This window comes from Artemia sp. Qi Xiang Cuo, chromosome 3, assembly GCF_049724085.1.
Source record: "Artemia sp. Qi Xiang Cuo chromosome 3, ASM4972408v1, whole genome shotgun sequence".
In the NCBI taxonomy this organism is placed as follows: Eukaryota; Metazoa; Arthropoda; class Branchiopoda; order Anostraca; family Artemiidae; genus Artemia; species Artemia sp. Qi Xiang Cuo.
This window is the reverse complement of record NC_142796.1, coordinates 8,326,717-8,346,046: the sequence shown is the minus strand read 5'-3', so window position 1 is coordinate 8,346,046 and position 19,330 is coordinate 8,326,717. Positions and strand designations below refer to the sequence as shown.

Sequence of the window (19,330 nt, the reverse complement as noted above, 5' to 3'; positions counted from 1 at the left end):
TGAAAGCTTTGTCATGGAATTTTGCTGATTTTGGTATTCCGTTGTTGAAAGGACGATACAAACTGCGTGGCATTCTTAATTTTTCCGGTTTTGAAGTTAGAGACACATCCTGGACATAAATTATATATCTCCCATGGTGTAAATCCAGAATCATATGCATAAATGTATAAGCTTGTTTGTGCTTTGGTGGTAATATACTCGAAGAAAAGGGCTCCAATATCTCCCTTCATTTTGATCAAACCATAAAAAGGCGGCGCTAAAGGGATTGGAATATCCTCAAGAGATTGGTCAACTGCATTATCGTCACAATAAGGCCGAAATACAACTTTGTTTTTTTTGGAATATAAGGCCATACCCCTCTTTTCTGGGGGGGGGGGGTAATAGAGAATAAATTTTTTACATAATTTCAAGATCTTCAATTAATTTATACATAAAGGGAAAGTTTGAAAAGTTGACCAACTGTGTTCCAGGGGTCAGCTTCACCTTAAATGACATATAACTGCTAACTATTGACAGATTTGCTTTTATAAAATAATTTTTTTTTACCAATTTTGATTTTGATTTGAATTTCAGACTCCAGAGCGTTGAGGTCAAATTCATCTGACCAATGGCCTTCATAACCAAGACAAAAATTTCCTTTGGTAACTGATTTCGCATGAAATATTGTAATCTTGTCATTAGGTAATAATATTTCTTCATGTGGTCTGTTTTTACAATACAACGGAAGACCAGTACAATTGACGAACCAGAACTGTGCATATTGCAAAATATGTGACTTAGAGCTTAATTAATGAAGGAATATTAAGATCCTGCACTGAAAAGCTTTCCAGGTTTGAAATTAATTTTTTTTTTATTGGGGTTAAAAATGACACTAACATCAATAGGTAGGTGATTAACAAGCACTAATGTTGGGGAAATTTGAACCGCCATGTTAGTAAATTTTGTATCATCGAAAGAACTTGACGAGGCCAATTTTTTTTCTGTCTCTCCAAAGGCAGAATTCAAGGTATTAGATACATTAAAAATTATTCTGTGATAGTAAGTTCTATTTGTTTTGTTTCTTTGAATTGTTTTTAACGAAATGACCATATGTAAAGGTGTTTTTGTTATATAATCTTTCAACTATTTTTAACAAAATGGCTACCTCAAATCTCTTATCCGATGTATTTGGGGAAAAAGGACTTGGGGGGGGGGCCAGTTGCCCTCTGATCACTGTTGACTATTGAAAAGGGCAGTAGAACTCTCGATTTCCAATCGAATTAGCCCCCTTTGAAGTTTATACGACTACCCCTTCTATATGAAGTGCTTCTGGGAAAAAAATAAATTCAATGTGGGGAGAGGCTAGCTAACCTCCAATCACTTTTGACTCTTAAAAAGTGAATTATAACTTTCAATTTCCAATCAAATGAGCCCTCTAGGAATTTTATACGAGTATCGCTTCCATATCAACCATATATGCCCCAGGCATAACTTACAACGCCTACCTCCGGGCCCTGGGGGGCTGTATCGACACTGAAGTTTTTTGTTATCCAGTACTTTGAACTATTTTTAACAAAATGTCTATCTCAAAATTTTTATTTGATGCATTTAGGGCGTGGATGAGGGCGGCTAGTTGCCCTCCGATCTCTTTTGACTCTTAAAAAGTGAATAAGAACGTCCAATTTCAAATCAAATGAGCCCTCTCCGAAGTTTACACCAGCATCCCTTACATAAGAACTATATATACCCCTAGAGCATTACTCTTAACGCCTGCCCCCGGGCCCTGGCGGGTTCCGTCAACACAGGATTTTTCTTATCGGACCTTTGAACTATTTTCAATGAAATGGCTATTATAAAAATTTCATCAGATGGGCTTGGGGAAAGGGGAGTAGTTGCCCTTGGATATCTTTTGACTCTTAAAAATTGAACTAGAACTTTCAATTTCCAATCAAATGCTGCCCCCTCTGAAGTTTTTACGAGCATCCCTTTCACAAGAACCATATACGTCCCCAGGACACCACTTACAGCGCCTATCCCCCGGGCTCTGGGGGCATTTTTGTTATCTAATTTTTGAAAAATTTCCAAAACACCGGCCAGGTCAAAATTTGCAGCGGACGGGAAATTTGTAGCTTTAAGGTTTTAAAACCTTAAACAATAAAACAAAAATTTTGAAGCTTAGCAGAAATCGTTGTTAGAAATCGGACTTGCTGTGACAATCAAATATCTTCTTTGAATAGACTTTTTATCAGTATGAAAAATTATTTAATTGCATAAAGAACAAAAACCGAGTAATTGCAAAAATATTTGTAAATATTTTAACAAGGAATTCCAACAATTCAAAAACTTTAAAAAATAAAACCATAAGTTTGAAGCTTTGCAGTAGTCATTGTTAGATATCGGACATGGTGTAAGAATCCCAATATCTTTGAATAGACTTCAATATGAAAAAAATTAATTGAGAAAAGAGCAAATATAATTATTGGGTCTTATGCCATGTCCGATTTCTAACAACGATTGCCGCTAAGCTTCAAACTTTTGGTTTTATTTTCAAAGGTTTTTGAATTGTTGTAATCCCTTGTTAAAATATATACAAATATTTTTGCAATTACTCGTTTTTTAGCTCTTTACGCAATTAAATGTTTTTTCATATTGAAGTCTATTCAAAGACATTTGATCATCACAGCAAGTCCAATTTCTGACAACGATTTCTGCTAAGCTTAAAACTTTTGATTTTATTGTTTAAGGTTTTTAAATTATTGTAATCCCCTGTTAAAATATATACAAATATTTTTGCGAATGCCAGTGTTTTGCTCTTTGCGCAACTAAATATCTTTTTCATACTGCAGTCTATTCAAAAATATGTGATTACCACAGCAAGTCCTTTTACTAACAACGATTTCTGCTAAGCTCAAAGTTTTGGTTTTACTGTTTAAGGTTTTTAAATTGTTGTAATCCCTTGGTAAAATATGTACAAATATTTTTGCAATTACCAGTTTATGTGCTCTTTTCTCAATTAAATGTTTTTTATATTGAGGTCTATTCAAAGATATTTGATTCTTACACCGTAGTTGAAAGTTATAGAAGTTAGGTCTTTGAGGATGACAACCCCCTCATATGCCTCAGGACGGGTTGTAATTTATGCTCTTGGGGCATATAAGGTGTTTATATAAAGCGTTGTCGTAGAAACTCAAAACGGGCTCATTCGATTGGAAATTGAAAGGGCTAGTGTTTTTTTAATATATCAAAGGTGATTGGAAGGCTTGACTTTTTTATAGGAAAGATTGATGTGGGTACAATGTATTATTATTTATTCTTTCTTTTTTTGTTTAAACCAGGGCACTTCATATCGAAGGATTTGTCTTAAGAACTCTTAAAAGGGCTCATTCGATTGAAAATAGAAAGGGTTAATGGTATTTTTAATAGCCGAAAATGATTGGAGGGCAACTAACCCCCTCCCACGCCCATCCTCCCATTTGCCCATTATGTTTAAAAACTAAATGTTGCCTTAAGATTAAATCAAAATGCACTATGTTAATGCTAATTCCCGATTAAGCATCTCAGCAGTGTCCCAAGAACGACTGAGGGTATTATGTTCAAACTGTCGGGGCTACTTCTGCTCTTAAAATTTTCCCAAAACAAAATAGCTTAAGTGTATCCAAGCTATCAAAGAAAGTACATCGATTTTTTTTGGGAATGGTATCAAGTTTTCTATTTCAGGTCAACTAGAGGAGGTATGGAACTAAATTAAACACTACTATTTGTGTCTAGACTTTTAAAAGGGTGTATGTTATTAAAAATTGCTGAAAATTTTTCTACAGCATACAAATAGCAGGCCAAACAACAAAGTCTTAAAAAACAAAAAGATTTAAAGGATTTTTTTCCCTGAAAAGACTATGTCAATATAAAATGAACAAAAATAATTAAAAAAGCTATTTCAATAATAATAAGTTTTTCAAAGAAGAGTAAAGATCTCCATTAAACCAAAAATGAGCAAAAATAAAATCAACTAATCTACCAATCATGAAAGTACCACAAATCAGTATCGATATATAAATGAAACCCAAAACAAACAGAAATTACGATAAATAACCGAGTCAGATTCAAAACGAGCAGAAATTAACATGAGTAGGGCTCATAATCCGTATGCCTTCCCAAGGCCAGAACATAATTTGCACTTTACTGAAAAGAAATACAAATGAATGTGTATTTTCAGTTTAAAGTTTATGTACTGATATTTAGTAATCAAAATGTTAGTATTATTAGATTTATTAAAGTTATAAAAGCAAAAACATCTATATTTTTTCAGTAAGGTGCAAATTGTGTCCTGGCCTTGAGAAGACGTAGGGTTTTTGAGCCCTACTCATGTTAATTTCTGCTCGTTTTGAGTTTGACTCGGTTATTTATCGTAATTTCTGTTCGTTTTGGGTTTCATTAAAAAATTAAATTAAAGTGAAATAAATTATTGAACTGATGGATCTTTCAACAAGTAACATCATTATATATCAAATATTCAATTTGATGTTGTTTATACTTTCCAAGACTGTTCAAGCTGCATATAGTTTTCAGTAAAGCGCCAATGACGCAGTAGGTTTTAGATAGTGATGTTTGTTTGTTTCAAGCTCTATTTGCATATTCCATTTAAGTTTCACTCGTTTTAAGATTTGTTTAAAAGTGAACTAGAACTTTCACTTTCCAATTAAATGAGCCCTCTCTGAAGTTTTTACGAGTATCCCTTTCATAAGAACCATTCACACCCCCAGGACAACACTTACAACGCCAACTGCCTGAGCCCTGGGGCGTTCTGGTAACACGGGAGTTTTTGTTATCTAATTTTTGAACAATTTTGAGAAAACCGGCTATATCAAAATTTGTAGCGGATTGGTTTGGGGGAAAAGGGCATGGAGGGGGTTAATTGCCCTGAAATCTCTTGACTCTTAAAAAGTGAACTATAACTTTCAATTCCCAATCAAATGAGCCCTCTCTGAAGTTTATACGAGGTTCCTTTTCATAAGAACCATATATGATTATTATTATTGTTATTATTATTATTTATTGAAAACCTGTCTTATTACGAAAAGAAAATGACAGATAAAAAAGGAAGAAAAAAAAAGCAAAATATTACTATGCAACTATTACAATATAACTAGTGTAGAAGGGGTTGGTTCCAAGCATGTTTTAACAACAAAAATGACAGAGCACAACAGAAGGGCACTATACTTTCTAGGAAGAAAGATAATTAGAAAGCACAGAAATAATGAAAAACACAGGTACTTGTAACAAAAATGAAGAAAATGAAGAAGAGGAGCTATGACAATATATACAGATGTGGCTAGTAAAAGGAGTTGTTTCTAAGCGTGGTTTGAAGTCTTTTGGTTGCATTTTTCTATGAGCTTAACAGACGCTATAGTAGGATCTGCTATGTGAAGTCTATTAATCAGCTTTGAATTGCGTGTCTAGACTGGAAATCTCTGTAAATATTTTGCGAAACCGAAGAAGTTCGAACGGATTCTCAGTTTATCAACGGGCTTAAGAAGCTTCCAGAAGGGTGCAATGTGGGGGAGAGCAACAGTGCTGTATAAGGTTGACAGATAACGGCAATTAAAACGAAGCTTAGCAGAGACTATGGAAGTGTATGAAGCTGATATGCAGCGCTTGATTTGTTCTTTTAAAAGATGACCAGTGTGTGAAATATGCCCAGGGCATAACTTACAAAGCCTGCCCTGGGCCCTGGGGGGTTGTGTTGACACCTGAGTTTTTGTTATCTGACTTTTGAACAATTTTTAACTTAATGGCTATTTCAAAAGTTTTATCGGATGCATCTGGGAAAATAAGGAGCGTGGGAAGGGGGGGGGGCTAGCTGACCTCCAATGTATTTTGACTCTCAAAAACTGAACTAAAACTTTCAATTTCCAATCAAATTAGCCCTCTCTGAAGTTTTTACGAGCATCCCATCCATTGGAACCATATATTCCCCCAGGGCATACCTTACAACGCCCACCTTCGGGCCCTGGGGGCAGTGTTGACCCCCGATTTTTCGTCATATGGTCTTTGAACTATTTCTTAAAAAATAGCTATCTCAAAGTTTTATCAAATGGGTTTGAGAAGAAATGGCGTGGAGGGGGGCTAGGTGCCATTCAATCTCTGTAGACTCTTAAAAAGTGAACTAGAGATTTCAATTTCCAATCAAATGAGCCCTTTTTGAAGTTTTTACGAGCATCCCTTCCATAAAAACCATATATGCTTACAGGGCATAACTTACAACGCCTGCCTCAGGGCTCTGGGGGGTTGTTTCGACACCGGAGTTTTTGTTAAAAGATCTTTGAACTATTTTAAACAAAATAGATGCCTCAAAATTTTTATCGGATGTTTTTGGGAAAAAAGGGCGTGGGGGAAAGATACTCTCCAGTATCTTTTGACGCTAAAAAAGTGAACTAGAACTTTCAATTTCCAATAAAAATGAACCTTCTCTGCAGTTTATACGAGCATTTCTTCAAAGAGAACCATATATGCCCCAAGGGCATAACATATAACCCTTGCCCTGAAGATCTTAAGGGGGGGGGAGTGTCATGCTCAAAGATATAATTTCTGATACTTTCAACAAACGTTGAACAAAATTGCTATCTGAAAATTTTTATTGGATGTGTTTGGGGAAATGGTGGGCCCTGGGGGCAGTGTCGACCCCGGATTTTTCGTTGTATGGTCTTTGAACTATTTCTTAAAAAATAGCTATCTCAAAGTTTCATCAAATGGGTTATAGAACAAATGGAGTGGAGGGGGATAGGTGCCCTCCAATCTCTTTAGACTCTTAAAAAGTGAACTAGAGCTTTCAATTTCCATTCAAATGAGCCCTTTTTGAAGTTTGTACGAGCATCCCTTCCATAAAAACCATATATTCCAACAGGGCATAACTTACAACGCCTGCCTCAGGGCCCTGGGGGGTTGTTTCGACACCGGATTTTTTGTTAAAAGATCTTTGAACTATTTTAAACAAAATAGATGCCTCAAAATTTTTATCGGATGTTTTTGGGAAAAAAGGGCGTGGGGGACTGGTTACTCTCCAATATCGTTTGACGCTAAAAAAGTGAACTAGGACTTTCAATTTCCAATAAAATGAACCATTTCTGCAGTTTATACGAGCATTTCTTCAATGAGAACCATATATGCCCCAAGGGCATAAAATATAACCCTTGCCCTGAAGATCTTGGGGGGGGGGGGGGGTAGTTTCATGCTCAAAGATATAATTTCTGAAACTTTCAACAAACGTTGAACAAAATGGCTATCTCAAAATTTTTATTGGATGTGTTTGGGGAAATGGTGGGCGTGGAACGGTTTTAGTTGCCTTCAAATCACTTTTGGCTATTAAAAAGGGCACTAGCCATTTAAATTTCCAATTGAATGAGCCATTTTTGAAGTTTCTACGGAGGAAATAAGAATAATGTTAAAACATTGGAGCCGTATGGCTTTTACTGTAGGCAACACTATTGCGTTGCCTTTTATTTATTTACATATTATTTCTTTTCCAGAGGCGCTTCATATGGAAGGGGTCGTCGTATACACGTCAAAGGGGGCTCATTCAATTGGAAATCGAGGGTTCTAGTGCCCTTTTTAAGGGTCAAAAGTGATTGGTAGGCAACTAACACCCCTTCCACGCCCACCATTTCCCCAAACACATCCAACAAAATTTTGAGATAGCCATTTTGTTCTACGTAGTTGATTTCCAGATAGAAATTATGTTTTTAAGGAGAACACTCCCCCAAAAGCCTTCAGGGTAAGGGTTGTAAGTTAGGCCTTGGGGGAATATAAGCTCTTTATAGCAAGTTTTGTCGTAGAAACTTCAAAAAGGGCTCATTCGATTGGAAATTCAAAGGGCTAGTGCCCTTTTTAATAGTCGAAAGTGATCGGAGGGCATTTAACCCCCCTATCAAGCCCACCTTTTCCCCAAACACATCTAATCAAAATTTTGAGATAGCCATTTTGTTCAACATAGTTGGAGATTCTGGAAATCAGCTCTTTGAGGATGACAACACCCCGCCCCCCCACAACCATCAGGGTAAGGTTTGTAAATTAAGCCCTGGGGGCATATAAGGTTTTTATAGAAAGTGTTAAAAAAGGACTCATTCGATTGGAAATTTAAATGGCTAGTGTCCTTTTTAATAGTCGAAAGAGATTCGAAGGCAACTAACACTCCTTCCACGCCCACCATTTCCCAAAACACATCCAATCTAAATTTTGAGACTGCCATTTTGTTCAACGTAGTTGAAATTTCTGGAAATTATATCTTTGAGCAGGACACTCACAGTTTTCAGAGCAAGGATTTCAAGTTATGCCCTGGGGGCATATATGGTTCTTATGGAGGGCATACTCGTCTAAACTTCAGAGAGGGCTCATTTGATTGGAAATTAAAACTTCTAGTTGACTTTTTAAGCGTCAAAAGATATCAGAGGGAAACTAGCCCCCCCTCCAATTCCTCTTTTCCCAAGTGCATCTGATAAAAATATTGAGATAGTTATTTTGTTAAATATAGGTCACAGATCATATAACAGAAACTACAGTGTCGGCAAAATCCCCAAGGGCCCGGGGGCAGGCGTTTTAAGTTATACCCTGGGGCATATATGGTTCTTATGGAAGGGATACTCTAATAAACTTCAAAGAGGGCTCATTCGATTGGAAATTGAAAGTTCTAGTTCACTTTTTAAGAGTCGAGATTAAAAAGAGATTAGAGGGCACCTAGCCCCTCCCCATCCACGCCCTTTTTTCTCAAACCCATCTGATAAGAACTTTGAGATAGCAATTTTTCTGAGAAATAGTTCAAAGACCATATAATGAAATCTCCGTGGTCAACACCGCCTCCCAGGGCCCGAGGGCAGGCGTTGTAGGTTATGCCCTGGGGAAATATGCAGTTCTTATGGAACGGATAACCATAAAAACTTCAGAGAGGGCTCATTTGATTGGAAATTGAAAGTTCTAGTTCAGATTTTGAGAGTCAAATGAAATTGAAGGGCAACTAGCCCCCCCCACTCCCATTTTTCCCGAATACATCTGATAAAAATTTTGAGATAGCCATTGAGTTAAATATTGTTCAAAAGTCAGATAACAAAAACTCAGGTGTCGACACAACCCCCCAGGGCCCGGGGGCAGGTGTTGTAAGTTGTGCCCTAGGGCATATATGGTTGTTATGAAAGAGATGCTCGGGTTAACTTCAGAGAGGGATCAATTGATTGAAAATTGAAAGTTCGGGTTAACTTTTTAATAGTCAAAAGAGATCCGAGGGAAACTAGCCCCCCACGCCTGTTTTATCCAAACCCCTCTGATGAAAATTTTGAGATGGACATTTTGTTAAAAAAAAATAGTTCAGAGGTCGGATGAGAAAAACTCCGGTGTCAATACAACACCCCAAGGCTCAGAGGAAGGCGTTCTAAGTTATGCCGTAAAGGCATGTCTAATTCTTATGAAAGGGATGCTTTTTAATAGTCAAAAGAGATCCGAGGGCAACTCGGCCCCCCCCCCACCCCTTCTTTATCCAAACCCCTCTGATGAAAATTTTGAGATGTACATTTTGTTAAAGAAAAAATAGTTCAAAGGTCGGATGAGAAAAACTCCGGTGTCAATACAACACCCCAGGACCCAGAGGAAGGCGTTCTAAGTTATGCCGTAAAGGCATGTATAATTCTTATGAAAGGGATGCTCGATTAAACTTCATAGAGGGCTCATTTGATTGGAAATGGAAATTTCTAGTTCACTTTTTAAGAGTCAAGAGCTTTAAAGGTAATTAGCCCCCCCCCCCCACGCTCTTTTTTCCCCAAAACCATCCGCTACAAATTTTGAGATAGCCAGTTTTTTAAAAGTATTTTTTTAAAATTAGATTATATAACGAAAACTTTGGTGTCAGCACAACCCCCCAGGGCCCGGGGTTTGGCGTTGTAAGTGTTGTCCTGGGGGCGTATATGGTTCTTATGAAAAGGAAGTTCGTATAAATTTCAGAGAGGGCTTGTTTGATTGGAAATTAAAACTTCTAGTTCACTTTTTAAGAGTCAAAATATATCCGAAGGTAACTAGCCCCCTCCCAAAACACCCTTTTTTCCCCAAGCCTATGCGATGAAACTTTTAAAATAGCCATTTCATTAAAAATGAGAATATTGCCGATGATTAAAAGCTGCTTTTACTTCAAGAGGCATTGCGACGTGTGGACAAACATAGACCATATCGTGAGAGACCCGTCGTCACTGTCAAAGATCCCCCTAAACAGGAAACATCTCATGATTCAGCAGCAGTGCAATCAAAGGAGAAGGAATTTAATTCCAAAGTGTCAACCATTGAAAACCTATTGCCAGTGACCTATCGAGAACAGAGTAAAAGAGTATTATCATATCTCATGCTGGAAAGTGGTGATCAAGTTCAAGTTGACAGCGCAGGGAAACGAATTATAATTCAGGGAAAAAGTTATAATCTAGTTTATTTAATTTGTGATATGGTGACGACTCGTGAAGGACTTTTATCATTTGACAATAATCTATGCACCTTTCTACTTCCCCAAAAGTCTTATTGGCAATAAACAAATTCTAAAGAAACTAAGAGAATATAGTCCTCCAACAGCACCAACACCACCATATAAAAAAGAATAAGATTCAATATTGGATAATACTAGCAGCAGCAGCAGCAGCAATGATTTTATAACACCAACGATAGTGGCTAGTCAAAAGCGTAGACGGATTGATTCATCCTCCAGTGTTAAAAAGGGGATTGGACATTACACTACGTGTTTGCGTTCAAAATGGTTGAAGTTCTGAAGCATGTCTATGAAAATATTGGTGAAGTGGGAAGTCTAAGTTCCCCCCAAAACGCTTTCTAAAGTTGCCTCTAACATAGATGGCAGCACATTAAAAAAAGCAAAAGAGTATCTACAGAATGAACCGAGCTACACACTGCATCGGAATCGTAGGCTTCGTGGCAAACAATATCGTCAAACTAAAGCCTTCTTCCCTCTGCATATAATGCAAACTGATCTTTTAACTTTAGACGCGATTCAACGGCGTCACAATGCACCCTACAAATATATTCTAGTGGCAATCAGTGTCTTTAGTCGCTATGCCTATGCCATTCCATTGCAGTCAAAGAGAGGTGTTGAAGTTGCTCATGCTATAGAAAGTATTCTTGAACAGGATTGCTATAGAAAAATTCAATCGGATCGCGGTAGCGAATTTGTTAATCCACATGTGCAAAAGGTTCTATTGAAATATAATACAACACTTTATCACAGTCACAGCCCGATAAAGGCTGCATTGGCTGAACGATTGATAAGAACGATTCATCTATTAATTTCAAGATATTGTACACTGAAAAATACTGCTGCTTTTATTCATGATTTAGATAAAATCATGCAAATATATAACCATCGACCTCATCGATGGTTGTCCAACTCAAGCCCTCGGGAAGTTCATTGCAGTGAAAATACATTTGATGCTTTTCTAAAACAATATTCCAGTGATAAAGAAAAAAAAATGTGAAAAAGAAATTCAATGTTGGTGATACTGTTCGAATTAATAGAACCACCAATATTTTTGAAAAGGGGAATTATTTATGGAGCACTGAACTTTTTAAAGTGTCAAAAATCCTAGATACTTCACCCACGACATATCGGCTGCGAGACACCAAAGATGATGATATTCTCGGTGGTTCTTATGAATATGAACTGCAAAAAGTTAGAAACACTAGTAAAATTTATCAAATTGAAAAGATATTAAAAAGTTGTACTCGCAGGGGCAAGAGAAAGTTGCTTGTTCGCTGGCTAGGATACAATTCTGGTTTTGATTCTTGGGTCAGTGCTGAAGACATAGACAATGCCCAATGATTTTTATTTGAATTTCATGTCCAGTGTTTCCGATCCTCTTTACAATGACTTGAATAGAACAAGTGATTTTTGGACAAAACTCTCTCCCACCATCAAGTTCGATGGCGCATATGAAGTGGCTCTTGTCGACTGTATTCTCAAAAATACATATGAAATCCTGAGAAAAGATCGCAAATATGATATATAAATTAGACCCTACGATTGGCTGCCACCACCCTCAATTGATCAAGAGCAAATTCAAAAGATCAATTGGATGTATTATCCATATATTGAATTAACCTATGAGGAATTCAACTTTATGACCAATTTCTGTCACTACATTATTAAAAGAATTTCCGCTTGTAAAAACGAAGCTTTACATTTCAAATGTTCAAAACAGGAGGGCAAGATCTACATTAGTTCACCTATTACCAATGAAAAGATTATTCTCAATGATAATCTAAAAGATTTTCTTGGCTTTAAGCTCAATATAATCAACGGTAAAAGTGCCAGAAACACTAATTTCATTTTTGCAGACTACCCGCCTGCCTTCTCCACGGACACTTGTATATTTCTCTACGCCTCATTTGTGGAAACATCTCGGGTTGGCAATAGCAATGTTCCCCTCCTACGAGTTCTTGAACGAAAAACCAATCAAGAACATATTCACCACTACAATATAAAGCATCTTCAGTATATTCCCGTAAACACTTCCTATTTGGAACTCTGTCAGTTAACACTAAGAACTGAATTAGGTGATCCTCTAGTAATATCAAAAGGTTTGGCTGTGATACATGCCATTTTCGTCCCGTCGTTCAGCAACAACAAGATGTCTAATAGAAAAGTGGTCTTCATTTGTCCTGATATTGACTGCTATGTTAATACTCTTGGCCCAAGACAACAGGCCACTGGAATGGACTATTATAAAGGTCGTTCGTCAATTTCTGGCTCCGGTCTTGGCAGTTGGTTTGCTAAGCTGTTTCGCTCTGCACTACCTCTGGCTAGAAAATATATTGTACCTGCTGCAACAGATTTTGAATCCTCTACACTATACGACTGGGGCTCTGGCAAGGATTTTAAAAAAAGTGCTTCGGAAAATCTTAGGTCCAGTGCGCGAACCCTTGATGAGATATTAAAACAAAATGGAAAAGGTTTAAAAAGGTCGAGAAACAATGCATCACTCATCAGTCTCGACTCAGGTCAGAAACGAAAGACATCGCCCCTGTCAAAGACAAGAAGGAAAAAGCCAACACGCACTGTAAACAGTAGAAGAAGAAGCCCCAGGAAAAAGAATTGTTAGATCGAAACTAGATATCTTCTCCTAAGATATCCTACCTACCACATAAGGATTCTCAACCTTCAATCACCTCATCATTGTACCTATTCAATGCAGAAAATGTTGATATGAGTGTCAAACATGGATATTATGAACAACTTCATCTTAAATATCCCTTCTCTAATAATATCCAGTTTAAAATTTATTCCAATGAAGACTACTTTATGGACATGTCTTCGACATTTATAGATTTACAAATGAAAGTCCGGAAATCCAATAATACATTGCCAATTCTTGCCGATGGAATATCCTATGAAAATTGTATATTACATGATTTATTTCGTCAAATCAGTGTCTACATCAATGGCACGCTGGTGAGCACAAGCAACAATCTCTCAAATTATACAAGCTATATGCAATTCATGCTGATGAAACGCAATTCATACAAGGAATTCAGAGGCAACTCTAATGGATATGAATATATTACTAATACTGATAGTGCAGATGCACTTAAAAATGCTACAACTAGTGAATTACATCTAGTTGGAAAAATATATCATGAAATATTTAATATACCCCCATGGTTACCACCCAATGTTAAAGTAGATATAAAATTGTCGCTTGCGCCATCCAATTTCATATTGAGAAAAGAACTTACTGCCAATCCTGATGTGACTCTCTCCCTCACCTCGGCAATACTTCATGTACGCAAACAACAAGTTATGAGTTCTGTTGCTATGGCCGTGGAAAAACTGAGAGCCAGTGGAAATAATATTAAACTACTTGTTCCCCATACAATCAGCAATCAACGTCATATTGCAATAGACTTAAGCACCTTCACCGACTCATCCTTTATCAATGGCAAAATTCCGTTAAAGATCACTTCGACATTTGCAAAAAGCGTTAGTGCAATAGGATCACGGACTGGATGTCCACATAAATTTGAAATGTTTGGGCTTTCGTCTCTTGTCTGCAAAGTAAATGGAATCCCACTCTACAATCTATCTTTTGATAAATCCTATAGAAAATTCTATGAGTTGACCCTACAAACCCTAGATCATGATTCCCAACTATTTGAAAATTGTATAACTGTAGAAATGTTTGCTAAAACACATGGTATCATTGTATTGGATTTGTCTGGCACGCAGGATATGAGTATAGTACGTACGGAGAGTGTGCGTTTAGAGTTTACATTTGCCGACTCGTTAGCTGAGAGTATTGCACTACTCTCGCTAAATCAATATGAAACCTATTGGGAAATCACTCCAGAAGGCAGTGTTCTACTTGACTTGGCACCATGAACACCAGTCAAATAATCAACGTATTTAATATGGACCCCTACATGTCCAAATACAAATCCTATTGTCTGCCCTCGGACTTTCTTGGAAAAATTCAAAGTGCCAACAATACCCTAATTATTGTTAATAGCAGTCCGTCGACTGTGCACACGGGTCATTGGTTGTGAATGTTTCAAACAATGAAGACGATTGAATTTTTTTATCCTCTTGGTCTACCCTATGCATTCTACACACCACACATCGGCAACTATATTGAGAGCAGTGGGAAAACTATTATTCAAAATCGGAAGAGAGTGCAGGATCTGACGACTAAAAGCTGTGGCTTCCATGCACTACTATATTTTGTGTTCCGATGTCGCGGCTATACTTATAAGCAGTTTCTCAACATTTATGCTCACAATCCACGTCTGCACGACTTTCTAGTGGAAAATATCATCTCTGACCTGTATAATATTGATTTCGGTGCCCTACAAGTAAAATGCTTAGAAAATGTATGTGAATTTGTTTATTAATAAAAGAAAATGTATATATACAACAATGGCTTTAAATCTTCACTCTAGATTTCTTCTTCTTCTGTGTATAGGCAACTGTCGTGAACCACTAATGCCGGTAAATCATTTGCATTCACTGTATATTGATCTTGATTGGCTGCAAAGTCAAGGTCACATTTTCTACAGTATAATGTAAGTTCACTCTTGTTATATCTCTTTGTATAGTCAATGATACTATTTGCATTCATATTATGAAATTCACGAGTTTCAATCTGTCTATTTGAAGCAATATCACATACAGTGTTTTCACATGGTGAATCACATTCAGTAACTGCCTAATAAAAATCACTTGGTTTATAGTCATAATAGGCAGTGTCGTCACAATGATGACGTAGAAACCAAACTATCTTGTTACCCCAACAGTTGAATCGTAGACCAGATTCTTCCTCCCAGAATAATTTAAATCTACGACGATACCAATCTCGTAGAAATAACGTAAAATCACGTTTGGGGTTCTTTCCAATCATAGCGGGGTAAGTATTCTCCCACTGATCACATTTGTCATAGTGACAATTGGAGCACAGGTGCCCTCTAGGGTGAGAGTCACAAATCTCTTCAAGACATGAATTACATCCTTTAATTTGTACTGCATAGCCTCTATGTAATTTACAAGGATTACCTAATTTGCACTTTTCACTATAGTCATCAATAATTGTACAATTCTCACATTGTGTCCAACTGCCAAGAGTGTACATGCATAGTGGACATGTAAAGAAAATTTTTTGGTTTCCGATGTCAACTCTCTCAAAGCTAAAACGAAACTGATCACCCTTCGTTCGGTAAATTCAGAGGGAGGAGTGGGAGAGAAGTAACTCTGTGACGTCACCTCTTTCGAATGGGGTGGAGCCATCTACATTGAATCTATGGCAATGTTTTCAAAAGTATATCTATGATACTATTCTGCTTTGTTCCAATTAATATATCAATAAATTGAGTATAAGCATTTGAGTCACGTCGACAATGTTTCATGCAATAGTCCAATGGGGGAGAATCAGTTTTCATTATATTGTCTAGTGTTCCCCGAGAGAATATCTTGCGTTGAAGGGATAACTCGAGAAAATTATCATCCAAAATCAAATGTTTTTCCATAAACACCGGATTCGATCTAGTTCTCTCTTTCTCAAATTTATTCATTTTTCAATCCTATCACTCTGACTGCTGACTCTAGACTGATCATGATTCGTTAGCCTAACATTTTAACAAAAAGAAAGGGAACATTTTCGATTTCTAAACAATTTTATTGGATAATTACAACAATAATAATACTACACATGCACATTAGCGATACAGTTTATTGTCTTCGATATGCTTCATTAATGCACTTAAAGTACATTGAAGTCTATTCACATACGCTATATCAACTTTTGCGGCGAAGCATAATTAATCCTCCTTTTTAAATTTGCTCAAGGATATCACATATCTTGCATATACTTCATCCCATTCCAGACAAAGCCGTGATCCTCTTGTGATTTCCATCGCACTGTTTGATGCTCTTGTATCATTGCAGCCAACTCCACTATCAACTTCTAATAGGGTAAACATTCCACTCATCATCAGCACAAATATATCCAAATGAGTAAAGCAAACTGTTCTCACTCCTTTGAATTCTATTCACACACTAATGACAACTATACCAAAAGTCCTTTCCTTATATTCTCTATAATCCAGTCCCGCTAATATTTCCGACTCCCTGATTGTCTTAGAAAAAAACACCTGATTCTGTTTCCATTAGAATTTATCAATACATTCCCCCACCGATTATGTAAATCAATTTCTCAGAAATCTACTTTCCCTCTTGTCCTAGTCGATTATGTAATCAATTTCTCAGTAATTCACTTCCCCTCTTGTCCTAGTCGATTATGTAATCAATTTCTCAGAAATCCACTTCCCCTTCGCGTCGATCAATAAATCTCTTCCCGTTAATGTGCATGTGCAAAATTAACCCCGGAGTCATTACACCTAGAAACAACAAATAAATCGACCTTGGAAAGGGGGGATTGACCCCATTAGACTCGATCAATAATCCTTGAATAAATTATGTCCCGTCAGCGTTAGACTAGACTGTAGATGGCAGCAGCCATCTCGTCCAGTAATTATTGATAGCTCCCTACTCAAATCTTCATCCGCTTTTTGGAGCACCCATGCTTCAGAGCCATATTTGACCACTGTCATCACTGTAGCTTCTAATATTCTAATCCTGGTTTGCAGACTTATCTCCCTATTCTTCAAAACTTTTTTTAACTTTGAAAAAACACCCTGAGTCTTGGCTATTCTACTTTTGACATCTTCACTGCTCTCACCATCGTTGCTAATAATACTACCCAGGTAAGTGATGCTGTCCACCTGATCAATCTTTTAATTACCCAACTTCACCTTTTCATCTTCACTTATTCCTAACCTTAGTGACTTAGTCTTCTTAACATTAATTTTCAAAGCTATTCTAGCGCCCTGAACTCGCAAAACCTCTATAACTTCATTCATTTTGCTCACACTTTCATCTAGGATGCTTAAATCTAAGTCAAGGAGACTTTTTCCTCCCCATTTATTCCGTAGTCTCCCATTGACTTTCCTGTGCACCTTAAGACAAAGGTCCATCAAAATAATCTATATAAAAGGGGAAGAACACAACCCTGTATAACTCCTGATTTAACTTAAAACCAGCTGCTAACCTCATTTCCTACCTTAACCGCAGCAGTGTTATTCTCGTAAATAGCACTAATCACTTTAATGTATTTGTCTGGTATACCAAGGATAAAACCTTTACTAAAGCTCTTTTATCAACAGAATTGAACGCTTGCTGATAATCGATAAAACTGAGGACCAAAGGTGTTTGAAAACTCAAGCACTTCTCAATTATTAACCTAAGAGTGAAAATTCGGTCGAAATATTGTCTACCTTTTCTAAAAACGCACTGTTCTTCTCTTAAAGCTTTGTCTACGGCATCTCTCAGTCAAAAAAGTATCATATTACTAAGTAATTTACTACCTACAGAGACAAGACTAATCGCTCAATAATTACCACACTCACTTTTATCGCCTTTCTCATAAAGTGGCTAAATTAGGGTTTTCCAAAAATCGTTAGGTACTTCCCCTTTTTCAAAAATCATATTCATAATCTTCAGTAGCTTATTTCTACCCTCAGAGAAACTATATTTAAGAAACTCATTTACTACCCTATCAGCACCTGGAGCCTTATTATTTTTTAATCCCTTTAGTACTGTCGCTAATGCCTCCTCTCAAAACAAATCTTCCTGCGCATCCAATGTATCAAAAACTTTTTCATTTTCCTCTAAATCTCTTCCTTCAACTCTATTTTGGTTAAGCAAATTCTCAAAATGTTCAGCCAATCTCTCTTTAGTTTGTTCCTTTACGCTAATTGCGGCCCCGTTCCTATGTTTAACTCTGTCAAGTCCGCATTGATTACTCCCTCTCAATTTGTTAACATGCCAGTACAATATTTTATTATTATGCTGTCTAGCTGTATCTTCCAGATACTTGGCAATTTTATCCATGGCCTCCACTTCACACCTCCTTAGTTCATATGTTAATGCTTTCTCCACTTTCTTTACATTCCTTTTGTTTTCATATGATCTATGACTAAGGTAATTTCTGTACAAGTCCTTTCTCCTTTCTGTCAAATATAAAGCTTTTTCAGTAATATTCTTAGCTGCAGTTCTAGCTTTCTTCCCTAAGACACCTTCAGCAACTTCACAAATTATTTTTCTAAAATTATTCCAACCATCTTCCCCATTATCAAATTTTAAATTCTCAAGTTTAGTATTCAACTGTTCCTGGAAATTTTCTCTCAAATTCTCATAATGGAGTCTACCAACATCATAACTTCCCGGGAAGTAGTTACCGTTCCGAAATTTCAGCTTTAAACTAACCCTTGACACTACTAGGTGGTGATCTTTACTTTTAACATCAATAACGGCACTCCTATATATCCTAGTATCTTGTATTGATCCTGCCAGTCTTCGGTTTACAATAACATAATAAATAAGTTTTGCTGTTTTATCATCACGTGAATACCATGTAATTTATGAGCCATTTTATGACCAAACACCTTATATCATTATACATCAAATGTTCAGTTTAGTTTATTAGTTCTTTCTAAAATTGTTCAAGACCCCTAAAATTGTCCCCTTTCTTAACTGTGAAAACCTAAAGACTACTGTGTGATTGGCGCTTCACTAAAAAATATTTTCTTTTCCAGTTCTTACAGCATTGAAAAGGAAAATAGAATTACAGTGAAATAAAATCTTGAACTGATGGATCTTTAAACAATTAGTATATTATATATCAAATATTCGATTTGATTTTGTTTATTCTTTGCAAGATCTTCGTGTAGTCACCGACATTTTCGATAATGAAATTACAGTATATCTTCCGGTGAACAG

General features: G+C 36.7%; 1 protein-coding gene across 1 annotated transcript in view; it reads left to right on the top strand.

Annotated features, from left to right (window-relative positions):
• The first annotated feature begins 865 nt into the window (after positions 1-865).
• LOC148953722 (uroporphyrinogen-III synthase-like) overlaps positions 866-19,330 on the top strand; it is a 54,500-nt gene continuing 36,035 nt past the window's right edge. Inside the window, exon 1 of the mRNA XM_089085817.1 lies at positions 866-884. Within this exon, the coding sequence (XP_088941943.1) occupies positions 866-884 (19 nt within the window). The remainder of the gene's footprint in view (positions 885-19,330) is intronic.